Genomic DNA, 20,848 nt, shown 5'->3' with positions numbered 1-20,848 from the left:
CGCGTCTCCCCTCGTTCAACGCGGACTCGGAGCCGGACGCGGGCGTCGAGGCGCTCCCCGGCCCGTGCGTGGGCATGACGGACCACCTCGACCGCGCGACGGTCCACGCCGACGAGTCGTAGCGCGGCGCTTAATCATGTTGGCGGCGCTCACCAGGCCTCGGCGAGCTCGTCGCGGGCGCGCGCGGCGACGGCGGCGGGCGTCGTCGGGGAGACGGGAAGCAAGTCGGGAAGCGCCACGTCCGCCGTCGGCGACGCGGGGACGCGGCGCGGCGACGCGGGGACGCGGCGCGGGCGCCACTGGCCGCCGCGGCGGCGGCCGTCGCGCCGCGGCGTGACCTCGAGGAACCAGCGCTCGCGGCGCTCGAGCGACCGGATCCAGACCATGGGGCTCCAGGCCTCCGGGAGCTCGGCGACGATGTGGAACAGTAGGCAGGGGATGCAGGCCCAGGTCGTGACCTCCGAGGACGAGCTGCCGAGGACGCGCGCGTTCGCGATGAGGCACGGCGTCGTAGCGAACGCTAAGACAACGACGATGATGTCAAGCGTGACGGGCGTCTTGATGTGGCCCGCGACGCGCAGCAGCAGATAGATCATGATGAAGCTCAGATAGAGGATGCGCGTGTTGGAAGAGAAGCGCTTCGGGAGGAAAGCCGCGGACGCGGCGATCATCCCGAACGTCAAAGACCACAAAAGCGCCAACGGAGACAGCAGCAGCAGAGCAAACGTTCCCAAAACGCGCGACGCGCACCGCGACGCGGCGAACTCGTGGACGCCGCGCGCGACGAGCGACCCGTCGCGCGGCGCGGCCGCCAATTGCAGCCCCGCGCACGCGCCGACGCGGAAATGCTCGATCTCGGGCCCGTCGAGCACGATGGCGTCCCCGCAGAGCCAGCAGAAGTTCGTGCCGCAGGAGCAGGTCATGTGCTGTGTGCAAATCAACCACTGGTTTGGGACGTCCCGACCAAACTTTGAAATTCTCTAGCTCGGACAAATCGAAGTCGATTCGGCTGATTTTTGGACCGATCGATTTCTCTCGTCGAGTTCTCGAAGCACAACCGAAGAGCTTGTGTCGAAACATTCGAATACGCTCACATCGAAGTCGGGTTGAAGATTTGATTTGCACACAGGCCACATGACGTTGCAGCCGCTGCTCTTGCAGACCGGCGCGCCGCAACCGGGGCACGGCTTCGACAGGCTCTCGACGGCTCGGCGCGACCGCCGCTCCGCGCGGCGGTGCCGCCGCGCGAAGCGCCGGCAGGCCGCGGCATCCGGCGGATGCGCCGTGCCGTGGACCTTACAAAAGTCGAGAAAACAGACGGCGCAGGTGACGATGCCTTCGCCGGCCGCGGCCGCGCCGCACGACGGGCACTCGACGGCGGCCGGATCCTCCGCGAGCCGCAGGAAGCGCGCGTACTTGTCGCGGCCCTCGGCGTCGAGGAGGGCGCGGACCTCGTCGTCGCGGAGCGCGACGTCGCACGCCGGCGCGTCCGCGGTGCCGGGGCACCGGATGTCGCGGACGCGCGCCTCATCGACGCGGCTCCTTACGAGGCCCGCGAGGCACATCTCATGGAACGCATGACCACAGCTTAGCGCGCGGTCGACGCCGCCGTCGAGGCAGATCGAGCACGTCTCCTCGGCCTTTTCCTCCTCGACGGCCTCCTCCTTCTCCTCGAAGTCGTCGACGCTAATTTCGACGTGCTCCGGACGTGCGACGTAGGAATTTGCGGCTTGCGTCGATCGCGCCGAGATCAGCTCTCGCGTGCTGCGCAGGCGTGCACGCTGAAGGTCGTCCATGGCTGAATCCGAGGCGTGACTCGAGAAGCTGGGAGTGGCAGATTTGCGTTCGGCGAGCGCTCAATTCTGCGAGCGACCCAGCGTGCCGCGGAGCGCCCCTCCCGATTCGCACCTTGGGCCTGATGGTTGAGACGACATGCGACCGTTGCGGCCTCGCCGCCGCCGACCTCAAGCAGTGCGCCGGATGCAAGACGGCGGTCTACTGCTCGCGCGACTGTCAGGCGGCCGCCTGGGACGGCCACAAGAAAGAGTGTAAGGCCATAAAAAAACACGCCAAGGCCGCGGCGCGCCGCGAGGCGCCCGCCGTCGCGCCGCGCCGCGACCCGCCTCCCGCCGCGCCGCCCGTGGATCCGGAGGCGATGGCGCGCGTGTTCGCGGCCATCGACGAGGCGGAGAAGGCGCCGCTCCCGCCGCGCGGAACCTGCCTCTACTGCATGGACACGCTGCCCTACGTCCGCGAGAACTGCACGGAGCGGGAGTGCTGCGGCGTCGAATTCTGCTCGAAGTGCGGCATCAAGCACACGTCCCACGCGATGGGAGAGGACCCGGAGGGCATGAAGGCGAAACTCCGCGACCACGGCTTGACGCTCCCCGTGAACATGTCCGACAAGGCGAACCTCTCGAAGCTGAGCACGGTGATGGATTCCGCCGTAATTGGAAAATGCCCGAACTGCGGCGCGCGGTCGGCGACGTCCGAGAAGGACCGGAAGGAACGCTTGGAGAAGCGGGTGGCCACGAGTCCGAGCGCCCTCTTCTCGCTGGCAAAGATCTACTGGGAGCGGAAGGACCCAAAAGCCACGAAGTTCGTGGAAACCGTCGCCAAGAAGTACGGCGTGGACCGGAACCAGTGGAACTTACTCCCGCGCTGCTCGGCGGAGGACAAGGCCCAAGCCTACGCCTACTTCAAGGAATCGGCGGCGCGCGGGTGCCCGGAGGCGTTGCTGCTCCTCGGAAACGCGTACCTCGACGGCGGCCACGGCCTTTTCACGGGCGGCGCCATGCCCGTCCACGTGTTCCCGTTGCCAGGCATCGAGCTCGACATCGCGCGCGGCATCGACTTCATGGAGCGGTCGGCGGCGCTTGGCGGCGATCCCTTCGCCTGGGATGCGCTGGCGAAGCTCCACATGCCCGGAAACCTCGGCCCTCCGGACGAGGCCAAGGTCGCGCGGGCTATGGTCATGTGCGCGCGCTGCGGCGGCGGCACGAAAGGACTGGAAGGCGCCGACGCCCTGGGCTCGCGTCTCATGCGGCACTACGGTATGAATCCGAGCGTTCCCGTGGCCACGCGCTACGCTGTCTTCGACCGCGCGGACAAGTACTTCTCGATGGCCGCGCGCGACGGCGACGCGGACGCCATCCGCCGCGTCGCGAACCTCCACCTCGTGTTTGGGCGCGACCCCGGGTGGCCGGGCCAGGACACGAGCAAAGTCGCGGGCTTCCTCGAGTCGCTGATCGACCCGAAGCGGAAGCGCGCCGTCGCCGAGGACAAAAGGCCCGAGCTGCACTACCTACTCGGCATCCTGTGGGGCAACGGAGATCTCGCCCCCGGCGGCCGCGTCGACTACGCCAAGGCCATCGATCACTTTGAACGCGCCGCGAACTTCCCCGACGCGAAGGTCGCCGCGGAGACGCGCCGCAAGCTGGAATATTCGAAAGCCATGCTCGCGTCCGCGAAGCTCTACAAAGCCGAGGAATCCTTCGAGTACCGCGACCTGCCCGTCGACGAGATCGCGCTCAGAATATCGACGGTTTGCCTCATATCCGCCGCCCGGAGCGGCGTTGCCAACGTCTCGGAGCTCGTGCTCCAGAAGCTCCTTGGCCTGTGGCCGGAAGGCGAGCTCGAGACCTTCTTTGAAGCCGCCGAGCCTTTCTTCGCGCGCTTTAAGCCGGTCTTTTGATCACAGAAGCATCCTTACGCCAGCCCCGCCTGCCCCCTCTCGCGCGCGTCCCGCGCGGCGAGGAGGGCCGCGGCCTGAGCCTCGGGGATGCCGAGGTCCGAGACGAGGTCGTCGAGGCAGAGGAATTTCAGCGTCTCGAGGTCGACCTCCTCGGCCGCGAGGGCCGGCGCGAGGTCCGACAGGCCGACGGCGCGGAGCATGCCCTCGAGCGTGTCGAAGGGCGCGGCGGCGCTCCCGTCGAGCGCCGCGGAGAGGCCGCCGCCGTCGCGGCCCGCCGCGGGGTCGTCCCACGTCGTCTCGTCGGTGTCGCGGTTCCACCAGTAGGGCGCGCCGCTCTGCGCGTCGACGACGCGCTCCCAGGGGTCCGCGCCGCCGGCGTCGAAGGAGCCGGGCTCGGACGCGCGCGAGAGCTCGAGGGCCCAGGCGAGGTCGTCGTCGTCGTCCTCGCGGACGGGGGAGACCGGCGGGGCGGCCTGCTCGCGCGAGAGCGCGAGCGCGCGCGCGAGCTCGACGTCCTCGCGCGAGTCGGCGAGCTCCGGGTGGACCGCGAGGCCCTGCATGCTGAGCGCGAGGACGCGCTCGAGCTCGGCCTGCTCGCGCGCCGCGAGGTCCCGCGGCGTCGGCCCCGGCGGCCGCGCGGCGGCGGCCGCGCGGCGCGGCGGCGGCGCGACTTTCGTGAGGTTCTGGGCCACGATCCTCCCCTTCCACTCGCCCAGATCGAAGGCGACGCGCTCGCCGACCGCCGCTTTGCGGTCGGCGTTCCGTCCCCCGAGCGCGGACCAGAGGAAGAAGAGGTCGCGGCCGATCTTCTCGTCGTCGGCGTGGATGAAGCCGTAGCGGTCGTCGACGACGGTCCGGATGGCGCCCTCGGGCCGCATGCGCGGCGCCGCGGGCGGCGGCGGCGGCCGCGGCGCGACGGGCCGCGGCGCCGCGGCCCACGTCGCGCTCCCGACGGGCGCCGCGGGCGGCGCCTCGTCCGCGGCCCACTCCCCGCTGCCGACGGGCGCGCCGCGGCGCGGGGGCGGCGCCGGCGCGTCGCCGTCGCCGCCGCCCTCGGCGAGGCGCCGGCACCGCTCGCTGCAGTAGCCGCTCTCGAGCCGGCGCGGCTTCTCGCAGACGAAGCCCGCCTCGGCGTCCTCGCGGCGGCAGCGCCGGAAGTAGGGCAGCTTCTCCCTCGGCGCCGCCTTGGGGCAGTGGGTCGGCTTGTCGCGCGCGCCGAAGCCCCTCGACTCGGGCGCCGACCGCGCGTCGTCGATGCCGGTCTTCGATCCGCCCGCGCCGCGCTTGCCGCCGCCCGCGGCGCCGCGCCGCGCGCGCTTGAGCACGCCGTCCGTCGTGCCCGTGTTGTGCTCGCGGCTGAAGCCGAAGTTCGCGATGATCTTCTGCGCGCGGCGGTCGCAGACGCCGTCGCAGTTCTGCGAGTGCGTGCGGGCGTTCGACTCGAGGAAGTAGACCTTGCGCTTGCAGCCGTAGGCGCAGCGGCTCCCGTCCTTGACCGGCGGCTCGACCATCACCGTCGCGTCGTCGAGCGTCGCCCACTTGGCCCAGAACTCCTCGTCCGTCGGGATGCCGAGCTTGGCGGCCCAGGCGACGCCGTTGAGCTTGAGGCGGTCCTCGTGCGCGCTCACGCGCGTCCGCTCCGTCTGGCCCTTCTTCTTGCCCATGGCTCTGGTGGGTGAAGGCGACTTTCCTTGCGGGCGCTGCGCGGCGGCGCGGCGCGCGCGCTTCGGCCTGGAAGCTGCCCGACTCGCACGGCGCGACGCGCGGCGCGAGTCTTGGAGCGTCGCGCGGCCGACTCGACGCACGGGGCACTAGGCGCGAGACGAGGCTCGCAGCCTTTTTGAGCTCTCTCTGCGCGACTCGGATCGTGCGAGCGCCGCAAACTTCAGCTTTAGCCGTCTCACTGCCGAGCCCTCCGCGCAAGTCTCAAAGCCACCAATCCGCCCCAAAGAGACACAGCCAAGTCACAATCTCGTTGCTTTAGGGGTCTCGCCGCCGCGCGCGCGCCGCGGGCCCGCGAGGGCCCGCGGCGCGGCCGCGGCCGCGGTAGTCACAAAACGGGCGCCGCTCGCGTGGGCATTTTGGGCGCGCCCGCGGCACGACGCCTAGGCGGCGTAGGTGCAGATGCCGAGGCCGAGCTGGACCTTCTGGCACGTCGCGCCGCCGCACTGCGCGTCGTCGTCCGCGCCGGGCTTGCAGATGAGCGCGCAGTACTTGGACTTGGTCGCGGCGTCCTGGAGGGCGCACTGGGGCGCGACGGTGACGCCCGTGGGCACGTCCGTGGGGCACTTCTTGAGGAGGGAGCACTTGGGCGTGCACACGTCGCCGGAGACGCCCTGGATCTGCACGGACTCCTCGTCGGCCATGCAGCCGTTCTTCGGGTCGCCGTAGTGCACCGTGTTGTTGCCCACGAACGTGGGGTCGAACTCGAGCACGAGGGCGCTCGAGGACGCGAGGACGAGGGCGGCGACGATGGAGCGGAACCTGACGAGGCGCGCCGGGTTCGAAGCGCGCGGGCGCTTGGGATCCTCGGGGCGCGCGGCGCGGCGCGGGGCGGCGCGCGACGGCGGGGACGACGCGGGAGGCGGGGAGGGCGCGCGGCGTCGCGGGCGCTGCAGCGGACATGGTGGCGAAGATGGAGTGGGTTTGAGTTTTGCCACAGTGCACTAGTGCGTAAGAATTCTTCACAAGCGCTGCGCGGGAAGGCTAATCGATGGACGCCAGCCTTCCACCCGAGGTCCGAGCAATGGGCGGCGCGCATGCGAATTCAAACTTGAAAGGACCAATCAGCGCCGGACCCGGGTCTCGACTGCAGCGAGCCGAAGTAAACGAGGAAGAAGGCTGAGCTCACGATGGGCTGCCCCATGAGCCCATGACCAGCGTGCCATGGACGCGGCAGCAGCGCGGCGGCTACTCGACGTCGACGCGGGCGCGACGCCCGAGGCGCTGCGCCGGGCGTTCCTGCGGGCGGCGCTGCGGAGCCATCCGGTGCGTCGCGCGGGAATTGGGGCAGCCACACTCCGCGGGAATGGGGCAGCCATCAACTTCTCCAAATCGTAGGACAAGGGCGGCAGCGCCGAGGCGTTCCAGCGCGTGCAGGAGGCCTTCGAGGCCGCGCGGCGCGCGCCGGCGCCGGCGCGCGCCGCGCCGCGGCCGTCCGCGGCTCCGGCGCCGAAGCCGCGCGCGTTCGCCTACGAGGGCCACGGCCAGCAGGCGCGCGGCGCGGGCACGGCCCAGGTCTTCCGCTGCGCCGCCTGCGGCGAGGCCTTCCCGAGCCGCCGCCGGCTCCGGCGCCACGCGGCCGTCGAGCACGACGCGGGCCCGGAGCGCGAGCCCGCGGCGGCGCGCGGCGCGGGCAAGTGCGACGCGTGCGGCTGGCGCAACTGCCAGTGCGCCGCGCGGGCGCGGCGCGCGGGCGACTTCGACTTCGAGGCGTCGGAGCGCGAGGACGCGGCGGCCGCGCGGCGGCGGCGGTCGCGGCGCGACGCCGCGGCGCCGCCGGCCGACGCGGCGCCGGAGGAGGACGAGCGCGCCGGCGCGGGCGGCGCGAAGCGGGCCTGGTGGGCGCGCGCGCGCGGTTCCTCCGACGTGTTCGACGCGCCGACGTCCGCGCACGTCGACTGGGGCGGCGGCGGCGGCGGCCGGTCGAGCCGCCGCGTCGTCGAGTCGCAGGTCGCGATCCTGCGCGACATGGGCTTCTCCCGCGACGCCGCCGAGTACTACGCCGACGACGAGGCGCCCCTCGACGCGATCCTCGACCTCATGTGCGCGGACGGCGTCGAGTTCGAGGAGGCGACGACGTGGAGCCCGCTGTCCTTCCTCGCGTCCTTCCTACCCCGCGTCGTCCCGCGGCCCAAGCGGCGGACGTCGCTGCCGGATATCGGCTAAGTGAGGTTCACCCACGGCTCGTTGCCGTCAACGCTTGCTGTTGAACGCCCCCCAGCTGCGCTTGAGGCGCCGGAGTACCACATTCTAGCGGCGGGTGTCTACCTTTTCCTTGTATCCCCCTCATGCGCCGAACTATGCCAGCGGTTCTTGATCGCGGCACCCCCGCGACCGGGCAGCAATTCCGCAATCTTTGCCCACTTGTTTCCCAGGCGCTGATGCGCCTTGACCAGGATCGCGTCCTCCTCGGGCGTCCAGGGGCTCTTATCGAGGGACGGATCCAGGTGGTTCAGCCACCGCGCGCGGCACTGTCTTCCGCTTCCGTCGCGACCAGGGATGCGCTCCGCGATCTGCACCCAACTGAGGCCGCCCTCGCGCATGCATTCGTTAATGATATCGTCCTCCCAGTCCGCGAAGCGTCTTCTGCTGTTGCTCGGAGGCTTGCTCAGCACGCCCTCTGGCCCCTTGGGCTCCTTCGGCGCGTCCCCGCCGACGTCTCCCTCCGCGTCCCCGCCGAGGCGGAGCTTCCTGTTGTCGACGCTCGCGCTCTCGGCGACGAACAGCGCCGTCGGCTTCCGCTTGCGCCCATCGGTGGGCCCCGAGTCCGTCTCGAGCTGCTGTTGTTTTTTCGGCGCGGCGCGTTTGGGGGCTCGCGGCGGCTCGGCGGCTCGCGGCGGCGGCACGGGCGCGGTCGCGAGCTTCCGCTTCCGCTGCTTCGTTCTGAGCGTGAGCGGCTGCCCCCCGCTTCCGGCCGCCCACCGCTTCCGCCTCCTCGGCGCGCGGCGCTCGACGGCCGGCGGCGGCTCGGTGTCCGGCGGCGGCGCGACGGTCTGCGGCGGCGTCACGGGCACGGCCGCCGAGGAAGCGAGCGCCGCCAAGCGCCGCCGCTCGTGGATCACGCGGTAGGGGAGGCCGTCCTCGCTGTCGCTCGAGAGAGCGGCGTCCGATGGCGTGCGCCGAAGCGAAAACGTGATCTTGCAGTTGTCTCGCGTGGCGGCGACGCACGAAAGCGTCGGTGCGGGCGCCTCGACGGGTCCCGGCGACGGCGGGGGAAGCAGCGCGTGAAGGACGTTCGGCGGCGGCGACGCGGGCCGGGAGAGGCAGCCCGGCGTCGTCTCCATTGGCTTGCAAGGCAGCCCCTCACGTGCTTGCCGTCGGGGGAATGTGCGCCATGGTGGCGGCGCCGCGAGACCCGCGCCACGAGGCCTATCCCCGCGCGGACCGAGGCGTCGCGTCTTGTGCACAGGCGCTTACGTCGGGGGGGACGGGCGGCGGGGGGTCGCCCCGCCCGCGCCTAGACCTGCTCCGACTTCTGCTCGCCGGCCTCCTCGATGGCGGCGTCGGCCGTCCGCGCCGGCAGTTCGACGTCGCCGCCCGCGGCCGCGCGGCCGCCGCCCATGGCCGCGGCCGCCGCGGCGACGGCGAGGACGACGGCCGCGGGCGCGTAGAGCGCGCGCGCGTATTTGAGCTCGAGCTTGTCGACGAGGGCGGAGCCCACGGCGGCGCCGCCGACGAAGCCCAGGGCCAGGCGGCCGTAGAGGCCCAGGCGGCAGAGCTCGGGCCCCGTCAAGCCCGGCCGCGCGCCGTCGGGCCCGCGGTCGCCGCGGCGCAGGCGGCCCGCGGCGCGGCCGAGGATGAGGCCGACGTCCGTGGCCATGCCCGTCATGTGCGTCGTGCGCACGATGGACGACGTCGCCGCCGTGGCCAGGCCGTTCTGCGCGCCGCACGCGGCCGCGGCGGCGACGACCGGCAGGAACCCGAAGCCGTGGCCGTGGTCCAGCTCCTGGAGCCCCGCGGCGCCCGCCAGGAGCAGCGCCGTCGCGAAGAGGATCGCCGCGTAGTCGCGCAGGCGGTCCAGGTCCAGCAGCCCCGGGGGCGCGGACGCGCCCGCGGCGGCGGCGCCGGAGACGTAGCCTAAAATGGCGAGCGCGGGCGCGGAGTGCGCGCGGTCGTGGTCCGCGACGACCATGCCCATCTTCGTCAGGCTCCCCGTCACGTGGGTCACGCCCGTCGCCCCGATGCCCGGCGCCGAAAAGGCCCCGAGCATGGCCGCGGCGTTCGTGCATCCCGCGCACGCCGCGAGCACGAACGCCGTCCGGAGCACGAGCGGGCTCAGGTCCTCGGACGCGAGGAGCGTGAAGCTCGGCCGCCGCGCGACGGCCCGCTCCGGCGCCGCGGGCGCGACCTTGATCATGGAGCTCGTCTCGGCCATCGGGTCGGGTTCGGGCGCTCTTCCTTGCTGGGCTGCCCCCGGCGCCGCGGTCTTGTCGCTCGGTTCCGGGGGCGGCGGCGCTTCCCCACCGCGGCCCGTGGTCGCCGCCACCCCCGGGGGCGGGCGAAGACGTCGGGCGACGACGGCGCGGGGCGAGGCGGCGGCCGGGAGCGGGGGCACGCACTGCAGGAACGTCGCGCGATGTGGCCTTTTTTTGACATATCCAAGAAGTTAACTTTGAACGTTTTTAGTGAGGCGCGTTCGCCGGGGGTCCCGGGAGATGGTCCGGCGGTTTCCACCGCGTCGTGCCCGCGGTCTCGTTGGTGTAGTACGGCACGCCCTTGGCCTGGCTGTAGACGCTCGACCAGCCGGCGCCGACGTCGACGGGACGCGCAGGATAGAAGATCCGGTGGCACAAACCGGACGCGCCGTCGCCGCACACCCTTGGGATCGCCTCGTGGAGCTCGTCGAAGTCGATCCACGCGTCCTCGAAGAGCACGTCCAGCGTCGGGTCCGCCGCCAAATCCAGCGCGACCGCGAGGCGCCGCGCGTAGGTCCAGCGCGGCCGCCGGTCCGCCGGCAATTGCCCGACCTGGCTCGACCGCAGCGTGAGGCGCCGCGCGTGGAAGGCCTCGCCGAGGGGCAGCGCCACGGGCCGCGCGCCGTACCAGGACGCCTCGACGACCAGGGCCTCGTCGCCCGCGAGGCCCAGCGCCGTCGCCGCGCCCGCCGGATGGCCCGACGCGTGGACGACGACGTCGCGGTCGCCGTCGCTCGCGTCGAGGTCGCTCGCGAGCCTGAAGCCGACGCCGAGCCGCTCGGCGACGCGCCGGCGGGCAGGGTTGACGTCGACGAGGACCACGGCGCAGCCCGGGATTTTGGACGCGACGTACGCGACGAGGCATCCGACGACGCCCGCGCCGACGACGGCGACGCGGTCGCCGACGGAGATCTTCGCGTCCCAGACGACGTTGATCGCCGTCTCAAAATTCGGCGCGAGCACGGCGCGCGGCGACGGCGTGCCCGCGGGGATCGGGTTCGCCATGGCCGCGTCGACGACGTAGGCCGTCTCGTGCGGGTGCAGGCAGAAGACGCGCCGACCCTGGAGCGCCTCGGCGCCGGCGCCGCAGCGCGCCACGTAGCCCACGCTCACGTAGCCGTACTTGGCCGGGAACGAGAAGGCGCCGTCCATGTGGGGACAGCGCATGCGCTCGGACTCCGACGCCGGCACCAAACCCTCGAGCACGAGCGTCTCCGTCCCGCGGCTCACGGCGCCGTGCGTCGCGACGACCAAGACTTGGTTGGCGCCGGGCTCCGGCAGCGGCCGCGCGCGCAGCTCGCAGGCGCGGCCGCCGACGTACCAGAGCGCCGTGCTCTCCGTGATCGAGCTCTCCATTAGACTCGTGCAACCCGTTACAGCTAGTTAGCAATAACGCGATAACACCCTAGCTAGCCAATCAAATAACACTAATAACACCCTGCCGATGGCAGCCACTCGATTTTTCAAAATCAATAACACCCTGGCGAAAATTCTCGATAACACCCATAACACCCAGCCACCCGATCCTTAAAAAGCCAATAACGACCTAACGCCCGTTAGCGGGCGACCGTCCGAGGCCAATAACGCCCTAACGGACTAACGGGTTGCACGAGCCGACTCCATTGCCGCGATCCCGGCGCAATGTCGCATCACGTTGCACTCAAGTAGGCCTTCAACTTACGGCGTACGCCTCCCGCTTCTGCCAGGTCCGCGCGTCCGCGAGCGCGTCGAGGTCCGCGCCGCGCTGGCGCTCGGCGATCGCCTCCAGCAGCCTCGCGTAAAACTCGGCGACGCAGCAGGGGCAGAGGAACGTGTCGTGGACGGCGGCCGCGGCGGCCGCGAGGCGCGCGCGGTCGCCGCGGCCGCCGGGCCCGAGCAGCGCCGCGACGGCCGCGGCGGCCGTGCCGCCGCCGACGTCCAGGTGCGTGGCGCCGTCGTCCAACCCCGCGTAGTACCACTCGTCGTAGAGCGGCGGCGCGCCGGCGGACGCGCGCCGCCAGAGGAGCACGGGCGCGCGCGCGGCCCAGATGTGGTTCAGGTTCCGCGAGAAGGAGCAGTTCGAGCCGCCCGGCAGGCTCAGGAGCGCCTGGTAGCGGCTGTACTCCGTGAAGTGGACGAAGCCCGCGTCGCCGAGCCGCGCGGCGCCGGCCGGCGACGCGCGCCACGGCGTCTCGCCGCGGCCGCGCGCCTCGCACTCGAGCCAGGACACGACGCTCGCCGCGATGCGGCGCCGCTTCCGCTCCGTGAGGTTCGCGTAGCCCGGGCCGACGTCGAAGAGGTCCGGCCGCCGCAGCGTGAGGTCGACGGCCGCGAGGCGCTCGCGGAGCGACTCGCGCTTGCCTGGGCGCGCGGGCGCCGCGTCGCGGCACGACTCCTTGGGCAGCGACACGCCGCCGCGCCAGAACGCGCGGGGCACGCGGGCCTCGAGGGGCCGCGCGGCCGCCGCGGCCGCCATGGCGTCGGACCGGCCGCGCCACGCGTCGAACGCGCCGAAATAGGGGTTCGGGGACATGACGCCCCGCGTCGCGTTCCACTTCCAGGGCGCGCGCGCGAAGGTGAGCGTCGGGTACAGGTCGCAGCGGTCGTCGGCGCAGCCCACGGACGCCTCGCGGACGAGGAACGCCGCGCGCGGCGCCGCGCGGGGCAGCCCCGGGCAGCGGCCCGTCGCGGCCGCGGCGAGCGACGACACGAACTGGTCCCGGAACTCGGCGCACTTCTTCGTGCAGCTCGTCTCCGGTGCGTCCATGAGGACGACGTCGCTGCCGTTGCCGTCCTTCGTGCCGACGACGACGAGGAACTCGCGCGCGTCGAGTCTGAGCTGCGGGTCCGCGAGCGGATGGCGCGTGCTCTTCGCGACGGACGCGCGCATCGCGTCCATGACCCGCGCCTTGCGCGCGCTCCACTCGGGCGTCGTTGCCGTCGCGAGGCAGCAGCAGAGCGGCCACCATTTCATTCTCACCATCGCATCATTTTTGCTTTTAGACAGCCCATAAGTTGAAGGCAAGGTTCACTAATTTACCCCCACCTCTCGAACATCGACGACCGGACGCGTTCCGCCGCCCACGCGTCGCAAACAAAAGTAGAATTCGCCCGTGCTTAGGTCGACTTGACCGGAGGCCCGGGCCTGGTTGTGGTGGGTGGCTTTCGCCTAGTACTCCTCGCCGAAGTCCTCCTCCTCGCCCTCGCCCTCGGCGGTCTCGGCGCCGACCTCCTCGTAGTCCTTCTCGAGGGCCGCGAGGTCCTCGCGGGCCTCGGAGAACTCGCCCTCCTCCATGCCCTCGCCGACGTACCAGTGGACGAAGGCGCGCTTGGCGTACATGAGGTCGAACTTGTGGTCGATGCGCGAGAGCGCCTCGGCGATGGCCGTCGTGTTGGCGACCATGCAGACCGCGCGCATGACGCGGGCGAGGTCGCCGCCGGGGACGACCGTGGGCGGCTGGTAGTTGATGCCGCACTTGAAGCCCGTGGGGCACCAGTCGACGAACTGGATCGTGCGCTTCGTCTTGATGGTCGCGACGGAGGCGTTGACGTCCTTGGGGACGACGTCGCCGCGGTACATGAGGCAGCACGCCATGTACTTGCCGTGGCGGGGGTCGCACTTGGTCATCATGCCCGCGGGCTCGAAGACGGAGTTGGTGATCTCCGCGACCGACAGCTGCTCGTGGTACGCCTTCTCCGCCGAGATGACGGGGGCGTACGACGTGAGCATGAAGTGGATGCGCGGGTAGGGCACGAGGTTCGTCTGGAACTCGGTGATGTCGACGTTGAGCGCGCCGTCGAAGCGGAGCGACGCCGTGAGCGACGACGCGACCTGGGCGAAGAGGCGGTTGAGGTTCGTGTACGTCGGGCGCTCGATGTCGAGGTTGCGGCGGCACACGTCGTAGAGGGCCTCGTTGTCGAGGCAGAAGGTCACGTCCGTGTGCTCGAGGAGCGCGTGCGTCGAGAGCACGGAGTTGTAGGGCTCGACGACGGCGTTGGAGATCTGGGGCGCCGGGGAGATGCAGAAGGAGAGCTTGGACTTGCGGCCGTAGTCGACGGAGAGGCGCTCGAGGATGAGCGAGCCGAGGCCGGAGCCCGTGCCGCCGCCCGTCGCGTGGAACGCGAGGAAGCCCTGGAGGCCCGTGCAGTTGTCCGCGAGCTTGCGGATGCGGTCGAGGACGAGGTCGACGATCTCCTTGCCGATCGTGTAGTGGCCGCGGGCGTAGTTGTTCGCCGCGTCCTCCTTGCCCGAGATGATCTGCTCGGGGTGGTAGAGCTGGCGGTACGTGCCCGTGCGGACCTCGTCGCACACCGTGGGCTCGAGGTCGACGTACACGGCGCGGGGGACGTGCTTGCCGGCGCCCGTCTCCGAGAAGAAGGTGTTGAAGGCGTCGTCGCCGCCGCCGATGGTCTTGTCCGAGGGCATCTGGCCGTCGGGCTGGATGCCGTGCTCGAGGCAGAAGAGCTCCCAGCAGGCGTTGCCGCCCTGGATGCCGCCCTGGCCGATGTGGATGCAGATGCACTCGCGCATGGTGGAGAAGGTGGGTGTGAGGTGGGAGAAGAGAGGTTAGAACGACGACGGATGAGGTCGACGCGTTGTTTGGTTTTAAGAGGCGGTTGCGCAAGCAGGTGCGCCCGCTTGGAATGATATACAAGAATGATATAAGATCGGCTCGAGTCAAAGGCCGGGGGCAGCGATGGCGCGCGGCGTAAGTCGCGGCGACGAGATGCGACGAAGAGCCACCCTTCAAAAGAGATTACCCGCCGACGGAGACGAACCACATGAGCCAGAGCTTCGGCGCGATGCCGAGGTGGGGGTGCTCGAGGAAGTTGGGGTCCGTGATGGGCCGCTTGAGCCGGGACCGGTCCGGCGGCCCCGGGAGCACGGTGATCGTCGCGTCGTGGAAGCCGCGGTCGAGGCCCGTCGCGAGCATGACGATCGTCGACCGCCAGTAGTAGCACCACTCGTCGACCATGTCGACGACGACGGGCTTGCCGCCGTCGACGGACACGGCGAGGCGGCCCGAGTCCGGGCCGACGTGGGTCAAAATGCCGAGGGCCGTGCCGTCGAAGTGGCACCGCGCCGACTCGCCGTCGGCGGCGAAGAGCCAGGTCCAGGCCGCGGGCCGGCCCGTGACGGGGCACCGGTCCGCCGTGCCCCGCGGCGGGTCGCCCGCCAACGGCCGGCCCGGCGTGAGGAAGTTCGGGTCGCCGTCGAAGCGGTGCGCGCCGTTGGAGCGCCAGAAGGCCGCGTCCAGGGGCCGGGGGAGCGGGCACCGGGCCTCGCCGCCGGCGTCGCCGACGAGCAGCGCCTCGACGCCGGCCGCGACGGCCCACGCCGCGTAGTCCGCGCCGGCTTCCTGGTGGTGGCAGTCGTCGCGGAAGAGCGCGTCGAGGCCCCGCGGCGGGAAGCCCCGGAAGAAGTCGATCAAGCTCAGCTGGGCGCAGCCGTAGCGCGCCGCGACGGCGCCGTGGGCCGCGACGACGTCGACGCGGTAGACGTCGGCCGCGCCGTCGCCCGCGCCCGCGTCGACCCAGGCCTTCGTGCCCGAGCGCCGCGCGCTCGGGAGGTCGCCCCGCAGGAACATCTCCACGAAGACGATCGCCGCGTCGGGCAACGCCTCGCGGATGCCGCGGACGATGCCCTCGAGCGCGCGCGACACGTCCCGGCCCCGCGCCGTATCAACGCCGCCGGCCTCTAACAGACAATCGCCGTCGTTGACGGCGACCTCGACGAAGATGGCGTCCGGCGCCGCGCGGATGACCCAGTCCTTCGTCGTGAAGGCCAGCAGCGTCGAGCCCGCGTTGCCGCAGAACGCGTCGACGGCGGTTACCGACGTGTCCAGCCGCTTCGAGAGCCACGCGTGGAACCGCGGCCGCCAGCCGTCGCGCTGCTCCGTGATGGACCCGCCGAGGTAGCACACGGAAGGCTTCGGCCGCGACAGGGCGCGCCGCAGGCGGCCGCCGTCGGCGTGCCTGAGCACGGCGTCCAAATCGTAGCGCGACCCGAGGCTCGACCGGAGGCGCCGCTCCGCGTCGTCGTGGCGCGGTCCGCCGAAGTCCCGCGCGGGCGGCCGCGGGCCGTCGGCCGCCGCGCCGTCGGGGAGCAGCGCGGGGCCCGCCTTGGCCGCGGCGCTCGGCAGCGGGCCCAGCGCCGACCGCCCCACGACGGCGCCCGCGAGCGCGGGCGCCGCGGCGCGGACGACGAAGACCGCGCCCCCGTCGGCGACGACGCGCCGCACGTCGTCGGCCGGCGCGAGCGTCGTCGACGCCTTGGCGTCGGCGCGGAGGCCCAGGGACGCGACGTCGAGGGCCTCGCCCGTTTTTTTGGCGTAGGCCGCGGCGAAGGCCTTGAGCACCTTCTTGGCCGTGAGTGGCCTGTCGCCGGGCTGCGCGACGCGAAGCGTAAAGGGCGACGTGCCCGACGCCGCGAAGGTCACGTGCACGGCGAAGCTCATGCTCGCTGGCTACGGCGAGGTCGTCCTGCTGCGCTACGGCGAGGTCGACTTCGGCTCACGCATCGATTGGCTGCTGAAGGCTTCACCATCTCTTCAGCATCCACAAGCTTTTTGGCGAGCAGCGTGGCTGGGACAAATGGGGCGTGCGCGACGGCATCATATTTTTCTCGCGCGGCAGGGCTCCTCCTCGCGGCAGGGCTCCTCCTCTGGCACGCGCACCACAGAGTCCGCGCGAAACGGGCGGCGGGGGGGAAGAGCAAGGGGTACGAGGAGGAGTTCCAGAGAAAAGGCTTCATCTGCGGCTTCCTCGTCTAATTGACCGAAGAACCCGGGAGTCTTGGGGTGGCCGCGGCGAGTCGAACGTAGGCTTCGGCGTCGGGAGCGTACCCCGGCGCGACGCCGAATCGGCTCGTACAACTACGAACGCATTAGCGCACGCACGTCGCCGGCATCGTCGCGGCGGCGATGCGGCCGATTTCCGCGACGAGGCCCGCGCACGCGTCCCCGCTCAGCGGCGGGAGCGCGCCGTCGCCCTCGGCGAGCGACGCGCACCAGGCCGCGTCCAGCTCCGCGGCGGCCGCGCAGTCGGAGACCTCGACCTCGTACGCGACGCCCCGGACGGCGAAGGCGACCTGGACGCCGACGACGCCGGACGCGCCGCCGTCGGCGTCGACGAGGCACTCGACGCCGTCGTCGAAGCACGCGTCCGGCAGGCACGCGTGGGCCAGGATGGCCCTGCCCGCGGCCTCGAGGTCCGGGAGCCGCGCGACGCAGGTCTCGCGGGCCGCGCCGTTTAGCCCATCGCAGACGTAGCCGTAGTCGACGCCGCGCGGGCAGCTGTCGATGAGGACGATCGGGCCCGGCTCCGGGAACAAAATCTCGTAGGCGAAGTTCGTCGGCCGCTCGCCGTCGTAGTAGCAGCGCGCGCGGGCGTCGCCGCAGGCCGCCGGCGCGACGGACCGCGGCGCGCAGGTGCTCGGGAGCACGACGCGCGCGAGCGCGCGCACGTCCGCGAGGAGCGCGGCGCAGTCCGCGCCGTAGAGGCGGTCGCCGCGTTTCTCGTTGGGCGAGGTCAGGTCCCGCGCGCACCAGGCCTCGTCGAGGCCGTGGGCCCAGGCGCACGAGTTCACGCGCATGACCCACTGCGTGTCGCCGATGGTCATCGCGTAGTCGAAGCTCGCCGCCTCCGCGGGGTCCCGGGGCCCCGGGCCATAATGGCACGCGACGCGCGACGCGCCGCAGCCGATCAGCGCGTTGACGGCGTCGTAGTCGGCCGTCGTCGCCGCCGCGTGCACGGCGTCGAGGAACGCGGCCGCGCCGATGTGCCTCTTGAGGTCGTGGCGGTCGACGACGAGCGACGCGGGCGACGCGGGGTAGGCGGGCACGTGGTCCCCGCGGTCGTCGTCCGTGCCCCCCACGAGCGCGTGGAAGCGGCGGTCGTGGACGCGCTGGTGCGCGATCGGCGCCAGGAGCAGCCCGACGAAGTTGTCGCCGTAGACGGCGACGCCCTTGACGCAGGACGCCTGGCCCCCGTCGACGCAGGAGTCGTCGCCAAAGTCCAGCGGCGCGACGGCGTGCGCCGCGGCGACGGCCCGGACGACGTCGGCGGAGAAGACGCGGCCGAATCCCACGGGGAACGGCCAGGGCCCGAAGTCGCCGTGGACCATGTAGTAGCCCCAGACGAAGGTCGCCTCGAGCGCGACGGGCCGCGGCGGCGCGCGGTCGCCGATGTCCTGCGTCGCGGCGCGCTTCGCCGCGAGCTCGCCGACGAGGCGGTCGAGGAACGGGTACGCGTCGTCGTCGACGGCCAAGACGTGCGTCGCGTCCGGCGCGAAGGCCGGCGCGTCGAGGAACGCGAGCAGGAACCCCCGGCTCGACGCGCTCGGCGAGTCGACGTGGTTTACCGTGCGCACATCCGGCGCGGCCGCGTCGTCGTCCGCCGCGAGCGCGCCCGCGGGGCGCGCGACGGTCCACCGCACCTTGACCGTCGCGTCGCCGCGCGTTTCCGCGTTGAGCGCGCGCGCCGTCGCGCACCAGGTCCGCCGGATGGCGTCGCGCACGTCGACGTTCGACCGCTTCGAGACGCCGATCACGGCGAGGCGCACGGGGCGTTGCCGCCCGTCGGCGCCGAGCGCAAACTCCACAGGGCAGGGCACGCGCGCGACCGCCGCCGCCGCCGAGGCGACGACGACGGCGATGACGGCGATGACGGCTGCCGGCCGAGCCATGCGACTACGAGGACCGCTCACCTGGCCTGCAGCCCAAGGTGGCATCCATAGCCGAGGGCTGCATCGTCAAGATGCCGCAAAGATGCCGTGCGGGTGCATTCGGCGGCAAGGGGGGAGCGCGCGGGCTCACCGCTGCTGCCAGCAGCCCGTGAGCTGATTGCCATCGTACCAATCGATTGCCAAACAATGGCGCCATAGCTGCGACCCACTGAGAGACCGACCAGATGGCAGCGAGCGTCGACCGCTGCGCCGCTGGCGACGACACAGCCTTCGACTACCGCACGCTCGCGGCGCGCGGCCGCGTGCTCGTCGTCGGCGACGGCGACTACGAGTTCTCGCTCGCGCTCGCGCGGACCGCCGCCGACGCGTCGTGGCTCACGGCGTCGGCGCTCGACGCCGCGCCCGTCGACGCCGCGGCCGCCGCGCGCGCGGCGGAGCTCGCGGCGCGCGGCGCGACGGTCGCGCACGGCGTCGACGCGACGGCGCTCCCGGAGGCCGCGCCGCCCTTCGACGCCGTCGTCTTCAACTTCCCCTACGTCGTCGTCGCGGGCCGCCGGCCGCAGATCGACGACAACCGGCGGCTCCTCGAGCGCTTCTTCGCGAGCGCGGCGCGGTCCCTCTCGACCGCCGGCGTCGTCGTCGTCGCGCTCGCGCGCGACCAGGGCGGCACGCCCTTCGACGCGGGCGCGGGCGCGCGCCTGGACCACTACGGCAACTCGTGGCGCGTCGTCGACGCCGCGGCGCGGAGCGGCCTCGTGCTCCGGGCCGTCGGCGCGCCCCCGTCCTTCCCTGTGTGGAAACCAAATCTTCAACCCGACTTCAATGTGAGCGTATTCGAATGTTTTGACACAAGCTCTTCGGCTGGGCTTCGAGAACTCGACGAGAGCGATCGGTCCGTCCAAAAATCAGCCGAATCGACTTCGATTTGACCGAGCTAGAGAATTCTCAAGTTTGGTCAGGACCACCCAAACCAGTGGTTGGTTTCCACACAGGTCCTTCCCGGCGGGCTACACGCCGGGCGGCTACCGCGGCGGCGCCGACGACGCGGGCCGGCGCATCGCCGACGCCTACCGCGGCGCCGCCGTGGCCCACGTCTTCGGCCGCGAGGGCGGCGGGCCGCCGATCCACGCGGTCCCGCACGCGCACGACCTGTCCTTCTGGGCGCCGCCCGGCGCGTCCGGCTTCCCGGAGCTCGCGGCGGCGCTCGCCGCGGCCCGCGGCGCGGACCTGCGCGCGGCGACGGTCGTCGACGCCTACGAGTGCGAAACGTCGAAACGCGCGGCGACGACGTTCCGCGTCGTCGTCGCGTCCGGGGCCCGCGCGCTCTCGCACGACGCGAGCTGCGAGCTCGCGGCGGCCTGCTGCAAGGAGGCGAGGCGGACCCTCGGCTTCGAGCCGAGGTCCTACGTGTGCTCGTAATCTCTGTAGCTCACGTGCCAGATCAAGAACTCGCCGGGGCGCGCGCGTCCTCGCTCGCGAATCACAAAAGAGTCTCTGTAGCTCGCGTGCCGGACAACGAACTCGCCCCGGCGCCGCGAATCACAAGAAAACTTACATGACCTTCTCCGAAGCCGCGGGCAAACGATTCATAACGTTTGCAACGCGTCCCGCGTAGTCCTCGATGGGCTGGGGGCCCTCGAGTACGGGCGGGTACATGGCGACCTGGGCAGCACAAGGGTGCGAAAATTCCCCACTTCAATCTCGGCGTTTTTTCGCTGATTTTGGACGAGCGATCGTCTCTCGGAACGCGTGGCACACCCGGTTGAAGATTTCACACCCGTTTGTCGGCCCTGGGGGTCGACGATGTACGGAAACGTGAAGAAGACCTTGTAGAAGAGAGGCGGGGGCACCAAGGCCACGGGGACGAAGACGCAGAGGAAGAAGACGAGCGCGAGGACGCCGGAGATGCGCTCGTCGCCCCAGGTGAAGATGGCGAGGCCCTGCTCGAGGACGACGGAGACCTCGTTGAAGACGTGCTCCGTGTACATGATCATGTTGACGAAGTCGTGGTACTGGTGCTCGAGCTTGGCGACGAAGTTCGCGTCGTCGCCGCCGTCGTCGTCGTCGTCGCCGTCGCCGTCGTCGTCGCCGTGCACGGGCCGGTCCGGGTCGCGGCGCGCGTCGCCCTTGGCGACGAAGGAGCCCTTGGAGAGCTCGCGGTCGACGCCGATGGCGTCGAGCTGGCGCTTGCGGCGGCCCGGGAAGTTGAGCGCCAGCGCGGCGAAGAGCGCCGCGAAGAAGGCGGTGAAGATCCAGCTCGGGTGCCAGATGAGCACGAGCCCCAGCGCGGCGTAGGGCGCCGTGCGGCCTAAAAAGCACGCGCCGGTCCGAGAAGCGCCATCGAAAAAAACG

The 20,848-nt window shown here is 71.5% G+C and overlaps 5 protein-coding genes across 5 annotated transcripts; all 5 read right to left on the bottom strand.

The window, feature by feature from the left end:
• Window positions 1-149: 149 nt before the first annotated feature.
• Window positions 150-7,386, bottom strand: AURANDRAFT_61124 (hypothetical protein; the record flags this gene model as incomplete). The annotated part of the gene is made up of 5 exons (XM_009034751.1): window positions 150-926; window positions 1,128-1,686; window positions 3,713-5,362; window positions 5,849-6,178; window positions 7,310-7,386. The coding sequence occupies 5 exons, from the start codon at window positions 7,384-7,386 to the stop codon at window positions 150-152; spliced, it is 3,393 nt and encodes a 1,130-aa protein (XP_009032999.1).
• A 327-nt stretch (window positions 7,387-7,713) lies between these two features.
• On the bottom strand, window positions 7,714-7,938 carry AURANDRAFT_8370 (hypothetical protein; the record flags this gene model as incomplete). The annotated part of the gene is made up of 1 exon (XM_009034641.1): window positions 7,714-7,938. A coding segment is annotated over one exon (225 nt), but the record flags the coding sequence as incomplete, so codon positions are not given.
• Window positions 7,939-8,873: 935 nt separating this feature from the next.
• AURANDRAFT_61123 (hypothetical protein) lies at window positions 8,874-9,791 on the bottom strand (the record flags this gene model as incomplete). Its single annotated transcript, XM_009034750.1, has 1 exon — window positions 8,874-9,791. The coding sequence occupies one exon, from the start codon at window positions 9,789-9,791 to the stop codon at window positions 8,874-8,876; it is 918 nt and encodes a 305-aa protein (XP_009032998.1).
• A 247-nt stretch (window positions 9,792-10,038) lies between these two features.
• On the bottom strand, window positions 10,039-11,187 carry AURANDRAFT_19909 (hypothetical protein; the record flags this gene model as incomplete). Its single annotated transcript, XM_009034749.1, has 1 exon — window positions 10,039-11,187. The coding sequence occupies one exon, from the start codon at window positions 11,185-11,187 to the stop codon at window positions 10,039-10,041; it is 1,149 nt and encodes a 382-aa protein (XP_009032997.1).
• Window positions 11,188-12,958: 1,771 nt separating this feature from the next.
• Window positions 12,959-14,344, bottom strand: AURANDRAFT_59816 (tubulin alpha-2 chain; the record flags this gene model as incomplete). Its single annotated transcript, XM_009034748.1, has 1 exon — window positions 12,959-14,344. The coding sequence occupies one exon, from the start codon at window positions 14,339-14,341 to the stop codon at window positions 12,980-12,982; it is 1,362 nt and encodes a 453-aa protein (XP_009032996.1).
• Window positions 14,345-20,848: the final 6,504 nt, after the last annotated feature.

This window comes from Aureococcus anophagefferens (genome assembly GCF_000186865.1).
Source record: "Aureococcus anophagefferens unplaced genomic scaffold AURANscaffold_2, whole genome shotgun sequence".
NCBI lineage: Eukaryota > Pelagophyceae > Pelagomonadales > Pelagomonadaceae > Aureococcus > Aureococcus anophagefferens.
Note: the sequence above shows the minus strand (reverse complement) of the source record. Positions and strands in the feature narration are given on the sequence as shown.